We start from the raw sequence: 12,404 nt of genomic DNA, 5'->3' as shown, positions 1-12,404 counted from the left end.
AGACAGATATTACAACCCCAACTGTGTGTCAGACTCATATTTTCTTTGTTTTCTGTCCTGTATGTTTTGCACATTCCTCTCTGCTGCTCATGGCCACAAGGCTGCATGGGGTCACAGGGCACAAAGAAAGAGACACTGAGGACCAGTTGAGGGAAAGGGGGGTGGGCTCTCCTCTTTGAGTGCAGGCTGTGGAGTTGGTAACAAGGGTGGTGGTGGGCCCATAAATCTGCCTGATCTGGTTTGCGAGAGCTTGAGGGACAGTTTTTCACAGGGAGCAGCGAGGGGCCACCTTCACTACAACCTACACAGAGGAGCTGTTGTCAGGCTTCTCTTCCACCAGCACCTCCTGCTTCTGTCCATCCAGAATTATTTGCAGCGACGGTTGCTGCTTAAGGCCACGCAGTCCTGTGATCTCCACTTATGGAAGATGTATGGCTGCTCTGCCCTCTGTTAAACCTGGGGTCATATCTGCAGGGGCACTTATGTAACCCAAACATCACAGACACCTGGCGGAGATGAAAGGCAGATGGCTCATTTTTCATCCCCATTATTAGCGTCTATTTCCACGCTGAAATGTGCCATGATAACACTGAAACACCTCTGCACCTATAAAAGCCGGTGGCCTTTTCTGCTCATGTAATACAGTAGGTGTGAGACCACAAATACTGCAGCCAGTTGTCAGTTGTCATGGGGACATAGGGCTCGCTGCTTGAGCCATGATGCTTGTCCAAATCATTCTCTAGCTGCTGATGAACTTTTCTGCTCAGATTCAAAAGGAGGATTTGGGGCTGTAACTCAAGCTGGTGAGGATGATTTTGCAAGAGATTCTGAATCTCTAATTTCTAGCAACGATAAGCTGATAATGCATGTCAGGCATGAGTTGAAACCAGCCAAAATGACACGCCACTGGAGACCAAAGACAAACAGACTCGTTCAATCCAACCAAATGTTGTGAAAATGGTATAAGCAACCTTTTTGGCTTATTTCTGGGTGTTTTCTTCCAAAGCACTGATATATACAGATGGGAAAACGAGCTGTGTTTGTCATAGGAAACAGGTGCTAGCATGCACATAATCACATGGCATACACAGAAAAGAATAGCCCCCATAGCCACTTGTGGCTCAGAGAATGAGCTCCAGCTGGGCATGGTGTATATTATAGAAATAAGTGTTTTGAGTGCCCTTACAAGAGGCATTCATCTGAGGATATGACTGTTCATAGGGGACAATGAAAGCTGATAGGGTCCCCATGATTGTGATAAATGGGCTAACACAAATTAGAGCATTCGGAAACGCATGAGAGGCAGGCAAATTACAGGAGATTTCTGGCCTTTTAAAGCAGCTGTGTGTGCAACATTTTAAGAATAATAAAGACAGATAAAGATGCTGTTAGTGACTGTGTTTCAGTATAATAACCAACACTCTGTGGAGACAATGCATCAAAGAGGAAGGCTTTCCTGTCAGCTCTTCATCTTGTCAGAAACCAGCCTGGGTGTTTTTCAACACCTCTGTTAGATACTGAGCTGAGCGTACAGAGGTGATATCACGCTTCTCATCTGCCTCCACTCAAGTCAGGGTAAGTGCTAGAAAAATAACCTTTAAAATAATCTGTACTGTCTTAAAGAAAGGATAAAAATAAACTATGTAGTGGTGTTACATACCAAGAATTCATTGTGCAATTGTTCTCCTGGTTTGGAGCCAATTGTCATATTTTAGCAGAGAAGCAGTATCAAAAATAAAACACAAATACATGCTGCAGCAGTTCTGTGTTTCGCAAACACAAAAACGTCCTTTCTGATATAAACTTTATACTGCAGTGGTGGAAAGTAACAAAATACTGTATATAGCGTCTGAGTAAATGGCCTCCCTATGCAGTGTTGAACTATGTGCTTTAATTTCTCATATTGAGCTGAGCAGAATATAAGACAAATTTTTATAGTACTGGTTTATAACATTTTAATAAGAAACTGTTTGAATACTACTATCAAAGTACATTTTTGCTGCCAATTCTTAGTAAAAATATAACATGGCTTTAAGCAGGATATTATTACATGCTTTTTTAGTTACTACAAAGACTAAAACAGCTCACTGTGCTTATTCATTGATTTCTTTGAATTAATATAATCAATTAATATAATGAAAGAAAAACACCTCATGGTAAAACTTTACAGTCATCATTCCAGTTTTCATGGAGCCAAATTACCAGGTTGTCGTCAGCTGTTCTGCAGTTTCAATGAACAACTTTTAATGTAGGAATTTAAGGATATGACAAGACTGGTGAAATACAGTGCTGGATTTTACTGCTCCTACAGTATAAATTCAAACTGTACAAATCTTTCCTGACTTGAAGGAGTATCTGTGCCTTTCAAAATGCAATGCTGCCAACAAGAAACAGGGCAGGAAGAAAAAGAGGCACACCTTTTTCCTCAGTTTACCTGTATCCTGTCACCCAGTGTGCCTAAATTCATTTCACTAGAGAGCAAACGCTGCTGAATAAATGCGAGCAGTGTGCAGACTATTATGCATGTAAAACTAAAGCTGTAGTTACTGGTTTGTAAGGGGATAGATAAGTGGTCTGAACTGCTACACTGCTGAGACAATTTCATTTTAAAACATATTTTTATTTTTATTCATATAAAAGTAGAAGAAATGTTAAAAATGCTTTTAGTGTTGTAATCTGCATTTAGACCAAACAGAAACATATATGTGTATAAGAAAATGCCACATACTGACACATCCTTCACATTCAAAGTATTTCTCAGAAAAGCGGCCTATATGCTTTTCTCTATCACACAGAGTCGCAAGAACTTCCTGAAAGAAATAATGTTTTAGAAGTTCCCTTTATTCTACAGTGTGCCATAAGTACAAAGTAAAATCAAAACAGGCATGCTGGTATCCCTCACAACCACTACTGCTCTTGAAGGAAAAAGAAATTATCCAATTCCAGGTACTCAGGCAGATGGTTAAAATAAATACATGAAATGCCTCCAGTAAATATGGGCATATCAGCACACTTGCTTACACTCAGCTCTTGTATGATAATGATTTGCAGCATTGGAAAATAACATTTAGTCAAGATCTGTACTTAGAATTTTGAGGTATTTTGAGTTTCTGTTAGTCCATAATTGAACTATATACAGTAAGTAAAATGAGCCTTAAAATGATGTTCACCATAATGCATCAATAATTCTAAACCAATAATAACATATATATTAAAGTGAAATGTGCCATTTTGAGATTTATTTTGAACACAGGACTTTACTTCACCTAAATTATATTTCATGACTTAGTTACATATTACGAATCTTAATTTTTTCTATTGGGAAAACATAATTTAGCCCACTGTTGTATACTTATATGACGTCACGTTGGCGCCGGGGCGGGGAGGAGCAGAGCTGAGAGGGCGTGCATTAAACATTTCGTTCGACCAATCAGCGGTGGGTTATGCAAATGAGCTGCAGCGGCGACTGTCGTGTCGGACAAACTGGTGTGGAGTCGAAAGCTGCAGTCCGGATTCAGAGAGATTCCTACTCGTTTCTCTATCTATGAAACTCTGGATGGCTGGTTGACCGCACAGAAAAACCCTCAGAACCACGTTTCCTCAGATGTGTCGCTCCTTGATGCGATAAAACGGATATTTGTCTTTTTTTTTTTAAACCGGAGTCAGAGAGAAGAGCTGCAATATGAAATACAAAGTAAGTGAAACCGCGTAAGATGAATCGTTAGTTTGTGTGTTATAATAGTTACTTTAAAAATGACAACAGTGCAGTTTTTATGAGAAATATTCGCGGGTGCTATGATTTTAAAACTTTTCCACTGTGGTTTATGGCGATAATTAGTTAAATGAATGCATCCGGGTTGTTTAAAAAACAGGTTAAAAGGGGAAACTGGGTGCTGTCAGTGTCTTGTTAGATCTTTGTTGTTCTTATATGTGTGTGACTGTCTCATTTAAAGCTACATGAGTCTGCGTGTACCTCTTGTGTGGAGCCTGCGTTTATTGTCGTGATAGGGGCGGGAATAGGGTAAAAATGCAACCAATTCCCCATCTCCCAACACACCCCACCTAGCCTTAAAAATGTTGAAATAGGGACAGCAAAAGAAAAAGAAACGTGCACTGACGAGTTTTTGCTGTTGGTTTCATCTACCAGCCTCATTGCTGCTGAGCAAGGCTGTGTATAACGTTACTGTAAAAACATTTAACTGAGTGTCAAATCGCCACGAACAGGAGCTCAGTCACTTCAGTCACCTCTGTCCTGCTTGGTCTAAGACTTCAACTTTGTTTGATGACTTTGTAGAGACTTATTAACCTGCTGACTTTTTTCTCCATCAGTTCATTTACTGTTGGGTGTAAAAACATAAGGAAACGGTCACATAATCCAAGAGCACAAGATAATATCAGGAAATGTACTGTTTTATTTTCTTACTAAGTAAGAAATTTTCACGTGGGAGGTAAAAGATGATGGCTGTGATAAAATGTTATAGATTAATTTTACTGAACTGATTAACAGACAAATCACTAAAGATCTACCATTGTTTTATGTATTTTAGGATTGGGCACCATAATCTATCAGATTATTTGAGATATTACACTATAATAATCCAAACAAAAAGGCATCATTACTCAGGTGTGAGTAATGATGATGATATAGATTAAGCTCTGACAGGTGACATGTTTATGTATTCTTATGGTATGCTGTACGGCCATATGACGTTCACTTAAACTGAATCAGTACTTTCCTGGACTTCATCCCTCTGTTCACATGTAGCCAGTCAGGATTTTTTTTTTTACAATCATACTATTGGTCAGTGATATTCATTTTGTGATTCCACAGCATATTGAGATGTTACAATTTGGTAGCAACTTCATTTGATGCACAGAAAGCTATGGACTGACTCCTCTGGAAAGCTGACATGATTTAGATCAACAGCCCTTAAGTCACAATAGTCTCCCACTCTTTGGAAAACATGGAGGATTTAAGGCGAGTTTGTGCCACAAATATCACCTCCCTGATTTATTTCATTCAGCATGAGCTGCATGTTCTTTGGTCTGCATTCTGCCTCGCTGTATTTAGAAAAGCAAAAACTGTTCTCCTTCTAATGCATAGTTGTACAAAGTGTTTGGATGATTCAGGAGTTTTGAGTGGCTTTGCTTTTTAATGGCCTGCTTTCTGAAGTGTGAAGTTGCTGTTTGCCAGAGGTTTGGCTCAGGCTCTCAACCTGACACAGTTTAAAGCTGTAAGCGGTGTAATTTAAGTCTTTTCTTCAGAGCCTACTGGGCCTGGTATCACTCTTCAGCTGGGCTTGGTTGTGACTGGAGGGTGTGCACACTGTGTATCTGCGTCACGATCCTGACTGACTCATTGTCCTGTTCAGTGCACAGTTCACAGAGCTGGAACAGTCAAGGTAGATGATGGTTTGTGCATGAGACAAGTGAACACAGTAAAGATATTAGAGAACAAAGCAACTTTGACTACATGTCCACAATCACTGTTTTCAACTTACAGGATGATTGATCAGTGCACGCTACTAAAATTATCATCACCAATGTTTCCACTCTTGTTATCTGTCTGCAGGGAGATCTGTGCAGTATGCCAACTCTGACGTAAAACTGTGTCTACCATTCTATTTGTCTTTACCACATTCAGAGATAGTGAGAGCATAGAACCCCAGGCTGCCAATTTTCTTTGCTTGATAAACATAGCTGCATAATGCACCATTGTCACAAAGCCAGAGAGGTCTCATCTTAGTTAAATGACACATTTTGTGTCACTGCTGCGTTTAACAAGTTTGCTGCAGGTCAGCCTCTCAAAGATCCTTATTTAGAGCTGTTAAACAGTGTCACTTTACTATGTCTTCTTTCAGATCTCAGCATTTGCTCTTGATTTCACCCCAGATGAATTATTCATATTAAGCACTCATTTCCTCGCAGAGCGATAATGTTTCAACAGAAGCTTAACAAGGTTGTCTTGGCAGCCTGCACCATGTCATATGTCCTGAGGTAAGGTGTTGCCATCCTCCTCTCTGACATCAAGGATTGTTTCTAACAGGTGTTCAGGTGTGAAGAGAAAGCTCGTCTTTCATAGGTCAGCTAATGTGTATAATTTCCCTGATTGGTCTGTACAGAGACAGATCTCTTACAGCAATAGGACAAAGCACAACTAATAAAGAGATGATACCCAAGAAGATTACTTTCTGTTGGAGAGTTAGTTAAAGATTAATATCACTCAGCGAATATAAAACTGGGGCCTGGAGACATTTCGCTTAGCATAGCATAAAGAAACACCTAACCTGAATCACTCCAGTGGTAACATTTACAGGACTTATGTGAAACCAGTACAGATTATGACAAGAATGCCTTGGCTGAAATGAGAGTACCAGCATAAAATGACAAAAAAATTTAGGTAAACACATTTTGTTAACTGGCAAAGATCAGGCAGACTAGCTGTTTCCCCGTTTCCAGTCTTTATGCTAAGCTAATTGGCGATTAGCTGTAGCCTGCTCTTTAGCGTACACACGAGTAATAATATTTTATCTAACTCTGTTTGAGAGTGAATGAGCGTATTAACCCAACAAACTGAATGATCTGAAACTTAGTTTGGGATTTGTCCACAACCATTTCCTGACACTTATCAGGCAATATATACACCTGTATCAATATACTGTATCTGCTGTAAGCTTATATGGATCGATTTATCAACCGAGCTCTAAAGTGCATTTTCCAGAATGTGAAACTGTTCCTTTAAAGTGTAGTGACAAGTTTTTTGGGGAAAGGTAACAGAAAAAGCCTCTTACATATATTCTCATGCAGAGACTTCCACAGCCTTTCAACTCATTCTTTCTTAGCTGACGTAACGGTTGCATAAATAGCTTCACAACCCCAGCGATTAGGTGAACCCATACTCTGGCCAATATGTGTGTGTTTTCGCAATTTTTTTTTATGGGTTCACGTTCCAGGCATTGATCCAAAAGCAGAGCTGAGCAGACATTGTTCTAAGTGGGAGGAGGAGGAGAATCTATGATGCTGAAAAGGCCTGCAGAAAATAAAAGAGAGAGGAAGTTGTGGGGGGAATGAGAGGGCAAACAGAGTTGGCTGTGGGGGGTTGTTGGGAGGCCGAGCAGCCGTGAGAATGAGAGCAATCCAGGCGTTCGTGCATGGAAAGGTTGTTCTGAAGATGCACATGATTGTTTCAAGGTGCCCCTTTACATCGTTAATGAGTCTAGCAGTGAGGCCTACCACAATCTTCTCCTTTCTGTGCTTTTATGGCTATGCAGGGGGTGATATTGTGTAGAAAGAGCCTAGAAAGAGGTATTTGTATTCTCCCGACAGAGTTTGTTCAGAGGAAAAACAGGAAAACTCATCTGCTCATTTGCAATCAGCCTTCTGAGAAAGCTTTGTAAGTTTAACATTTAAGCAGTGAAATATCTTTTCCATGTGGCTTTTTGCAGTCCACTGGTTTTACTAGACTGCTTTCAACAGAGAGCATATATTATACCACTGCTTGCTAAGTGCTCATGGTACATGGTATATTATGCTGAGGCGGTGAGTTTGTTGAATTTTTAAGCATTTTCTGTCACTAAGTGCAGAGATTTCCGTGTCTTAGCCCCAACATTGCTCTTGTGCAAGATACCCAGTGACTGAAGCGCTTCACCCCAAGTGAGAATGAATGGCAGTTTCTCGACCCTGCCACCCCCCACTGCGCCCTCGCAGCATGAGCCAACCATTAACATTTCAAAATGGTCAGTGGGGAGACAGACAACACAGTGTGCTCATTTCAGTCAGACAGAGAAAGAGAAAGAAGTAAGAGAGACTACCCAACATCCGCAACAATGCATATAATCATTTCCGTGTTTGACCTTTGGCGGAAATAATTCTTGCCACTCCCTTCCTTCCCCCAAGGAATGCCAACTATTTTGCAAGGTCATCTCTCAAAAGGTAGTGAGCCACTGTCAGCCTGGTCCGACCCTGTGGAGAGCTGGTCGTTATGATGAATAAGAGCAGTTCTTTAAAAATATATTTGGAAGATTGTCAGTGATGAAATGAGTTTTCTCTAGGTGCAAAGAATGCAGCGAATCAGATTGCTGACTGCTTCAGTGGGTTGAAAACATGATGTCTGCACCTCTTGATGGAAAGACTATTTTTTTTATCCAAAAAAAAAAAAAAAAAAAAAAAAAATCAGGATCAGGATTTGCTGCTTTTCTGTCTGTCTTATGTCTGTTGAAAGAGGAAATCTTTCACTCCAGTACACAACAGTCTTCTTGTTTCAAAGGGAAAAGATGGCAGCCGTTGCTTCTGTTTTTGTGTCTGTGACATCTTTGCATAGCGTGAAATCGGGGGGACAGTGGCATGGTTCTCCATCTCATTGGGTATTCCTGTATGTAAAACCATCGAATGTGGCCCTGCAGAGATACCATGAAACATACTTCACAACGCGGCTAACGCCGCCTGCAGGGATTATCGCTTGTCTCTAGGGGTTACCACGATGCACTCATACTCCCTTGTTTGGCATCAGTTTCAAGCAAGGAAATAATCCACATCCCTACTCTGCCAAAACTGAATGCATGTTGGCTGGAGCCTCATAAATACCATCCACACTGTTTTTTGTGTTGCAGATGCTTTTTTTAGACCCCTGTAGGTGCAGTAAATTGTATTTATGTCAGAAGTTAGTGTCAGCAACCAAACAAAGTCCCTAGAGCTTGCAGAGATTCATGGCCTTGCTCACGAACATTTAGCAGTGGATTCTTGCTTTTCTGTTTCTGTAATCTGAAGGACACTTTCTCTTCCTGCTGCTTACAGTCTTGGAATGACTTGGCAGAATATGAGAGGCAACGTTGCACAATATGTTTCCCCAACAGCAGTTCAAGTTCACAGAACTTGATACACTTTTCAGAGACCGTCTGCAGTGTGGCTAATTATAGGTTGTGCTTGGCGTTCAGGGCCAGAGTGAGGGTGTCCAAGATGTGAACTGATAAGGCTAGACTGGTTGTAGCCTGGATTTCTCTGGCTTCTGCAGGAGGCAGGAAACACTGCAGGCTAAGAAGTTGGTCACAGAATGTAAAGCTACCTTGTGGTTTATGACACAGTTAAAAACAAAATAACTCTGATAAATGGGGAGTGAGGAGGAGCTGTACGAGAAACCTATTTCATCCAACAAGTTCCCCAAATTTCTTTCTGTGGCTCTGTTGCAGTTGTGTCTTGCCTGTACTGTATTTCCTCATGCTTTTTACTGCTGTAACTGGTAGAGGTTGATAAATTATAGTAATTCAAAAACAAACAAACAAAAAAACAATTTAAAATATACTGCCATACATGAATAATGCTTTTTTCAATGCCTTGCTTTGAGGATTGTACAGAAAAACATTTGAATTTATCAAAAGAAGCTGAATTTCTGAAATGCAATGACAACTGAATTTAGTTTGACTCATCCTGAAAAAGTAGACAAATTTCATGTAGGAGGGGATTTTTTTGGCCCGTAGTCTATGTACAGCTTGAATGTTACAAGTCTTCACTTATTTGAACAGCAGTAAATTGACAAGAAACAGTAAGTATAATGTTGGATTTATTGATTTACACTGTGGCCAGCCCCATTTCTTTAAGCCTGTATTTGTTTATATTTTGGACAATATGCCCTGAATTTGATATTAGGAGTTCCTGTTAGAACTGTATGTACTTACAGCTACCACTGTTCCCTTTGATACTAAATCTAAAACACAATTATTCTCAGGCAAGTTCTGTTATAAGAAGCATGTTTTGTTTGTTTGTTTTTTTTGGACAATTTCTAAGCCAGTATGTATTGCAATGAATATCGAGAAAAGTGACATCCTTGGAAAGAGTGAATCAAAAAATGTGTTTCTGTGTTCAAATTTGACTGAGTTATGGCTTTGGCATTAAAGATTTTATAGTTGCCTATCTTGAATTCCCCATGAGCTGTTTCTCACTGCTGCTGCAACTGATGATCGTGTTGATAAACAGATCAAACTACAATAATTTCCTGTTTTTGAGAGCAACTATTTACCTGTCCGTTTCACATCATGCGGTATACCTCTCATCTCTCTCCCTGTATCTGCAATTAAAAATCATAGATTATTTGGTCTATAAAACCTAAAAACTTTATCCTAAAGGTGAGGCCAACACATCACTCATTTTTGTCTGACCATCAGTCCAAAATCCCAAAATAAGCCAAGGAAAAACAGCAAATTGTCACATTACTATTTTAAATTACTTTGCAAGAGCAGTCACCTTTAAAGAACAAATGTGCATGTTTTTATTTGTTTTGTTTTCAGGGAAACTCCATAACTATGACACAGTTTTAGTCAGGCACATTCACTGACTAAACAAATATCTCACAAACACATATCTGAAGCATCAGTGGTTTGTCACAGCTTGTACTGTGGTTAGACGTAACATGGCACATCATATCCTGTCAAAGAGGCAGTTGCAGGAGGTTAAGATTTGTCTTTACAGTGCTACAGTGCAATGAAAGCGGAGAAGATGGTGGCAATACAGTTGTCTTTCTTTGCACTGCAGAAAGATTAATGCTTTTTCTATCAGTTTAGAAGGGCTCGGTGCACTGTGTTGTCATATTTGTGGTAGGATGACAACACAGAAATATGTATAATTTGACAACAAAATCTACCAAAAAAAAAAAAAAAAAAACAAGTAATCTATCTCTCTTTGACAGGGAGATAACTAATCAATGGAAATGACGGCAAAGCTAAAATGAGCTATTGATTGATTACAGTTAGTTACAGCTCTCTACATACCACAATTTCTGTTTTGTAACCAGGTACCACGTTACACTGTATAAGATGTCATTGTGAAGCAGCAGGGCATGGTGTTGGATCATGTTTTCCTGTGTGCTTTAGGTTTAAAATGTCAGCTCCAAACATGTGACATAGACCTTCTTCTACAAGAAGCAGAGGAGGTGAAGTTCCACCAAGCATGCTGTGTAATTATGTTAATACACGGCCACTGGCAAGGGTTATAAAGAGGCTGTAATCAGAGAGTCAACCTTCCTGAAAACTGTCCAAATGAAGAAATTACCATGTACTCTGAGCTCTGAACCGCTTCCCATGAGCCCTTCCTACCCAGAACCCTTCATACGGCCCATTTATTTGAACTGGCTCTCACCCACAGCAGGCTGCACTCGGAGGAACGGCTTGGAAAAGTCATCAGGTCCTCATTATCGTCATTACTATAATTATTTTCTATATTTAACCATGTGAAATGAGGCCAAATGAATGCGTATGAACCACCCCGGGACACATGGTACAGTGGTATGGCCCTAATTTTCACACTGGTCACACCTGATGCTGGGGTACTGCATGCTGTTCTCACAGCTCGGAGCCTACCACTTTTTTGGGGGCAGGTTGAATTTGTTTGGCTTGAAAACATCCTCTTCACTTTAAAAGCAGGATTGCTCCTGTTGCTGTGGGGATGTGGGTTTCTCCTACGTGGTGTGGTTGTGTTTTTGGCTGCAGTGGCAGGGGAATTTGTGAGCTTGTACAGCCAAAGCCACCTTCATTATTAGTAGATTGATGTGCACCCTGGAGAGGCAGAGCCAAAACCACCCAGAGAGCTCTTACTGAAAGCAAAGGTGGGGCCCTTTTCAGCAGGCAGCGAAGTTACATAAGGGCTTTTTTTTGGACTGATCAGTGCAATCACATAAATAGAACATTTGTACTGTTTGTGTTATGGTGAGACACTGGTGGTGCCTCGCTGATGAGGTGTGTGAGTCACAGAGAGGGGTTCAGAGTGGAGGGGTTCACACATCAGGGTCTTCAGGCTACTCCAGAGAGCTTGGCTTTGCACGATTCTTTGCTTTCTAATGATAAAAACATATGAAGCCATGAGAGCTTCGCTGGGGTTAGATGCAGAGGGCAGTATGAATGCTGAAAGAACTCTAAGGAAAAATACATTTGTGTGTTTGAATTTTATGCCTAAGCAGCAGAACACCACTCGCTTCATGCCTCACTGACTTATGACAGGTCACTTCCTGGAAGCTCACACTCATCTGTGGGTGAAGCAGAAGGGGCCCTCCCTGCCTGCCCACTGACAAATAGCAAACACATGTGTTTATAGGAGGATCAATGGCAAGTGATGGAGTGACTGCGCTGTGACTAACCAGTGTTTATGCCAGAGATCTGACGCCCGGTTTAATAGTCAGTTTCACCTGCTCCAATTACAGTGGAGCAGTGGACTGAAGCAAACAAAAACATGACAACAGGAGCTGAGTCTTCCCCCTCTGCAGCACTTCAAAAGGAGCTCCATATAGCCGTTAGCCATTATAGCTAACAACCTGTTTGTTTGGTATGATTACAGGTGATGCAGTGTTCCACATGACCCTTCAGATTTATTATCAGCCATTACGTTTCAAAGCTACTCTGGTTCACTTGTGACTCACTCTT

The 12,404-nt window shown here is 40.6% G+C and overlaps 1 protein-coding gene across 2 annotated transcripts in view; it reads left to right on the top strand.

Moving 5' to 3' along the window:
• The first annotated feature begins 1,486 nt into the window (after positions 1-1,486).
• Positions 1,487-12,404, top strand: part of nedd9 (neural precursor cell expressed, developmentally down-regulated 9) — a 29,220-nt gene continuing 18,302 nt past the window's right edge. Inside the window, exon 1 of one of the 2 annotated variants that reach the window (XM_026299949.1) lies at positions 1,487-1,575. Coding sequence is in view for 1 of the 2 variants with exons in the window: in XM_026299948.2 (XP_026155733.1) it covers positions 3,683-3,694 (12 nt within the window). In the remaining variant the exon portion in view is untranslated. Of the gene's footprint in view, positions 1,576-3,466; positions 3,695-12,404 lie in introns of those variants that run through there. The other variant, XM_026299948.2, reaches the window with a different exon arrangement.

The sequence above is a fragment of the Mastacembelus armatus genome, chromosome 11 (assembly GCF_900324485.2).
Source record: "Mastacembelus armatus chromosome 11, fMasArm1.2, whole genome shotgun sequence".
Taxonomy (NCBI): domain Eukaryota; kingdom Metazoa; phylum Chordata; class Actinopteri; order Synbranchiformes; family Mastacembelidae; genus Mastacembelus; species Mastacembelus armatus.
The sequence above is the reverse complement of the archived record's forward strand: the minus strand, read 5'-3'. Positions and strand labels throughout refer to the sequence as shown.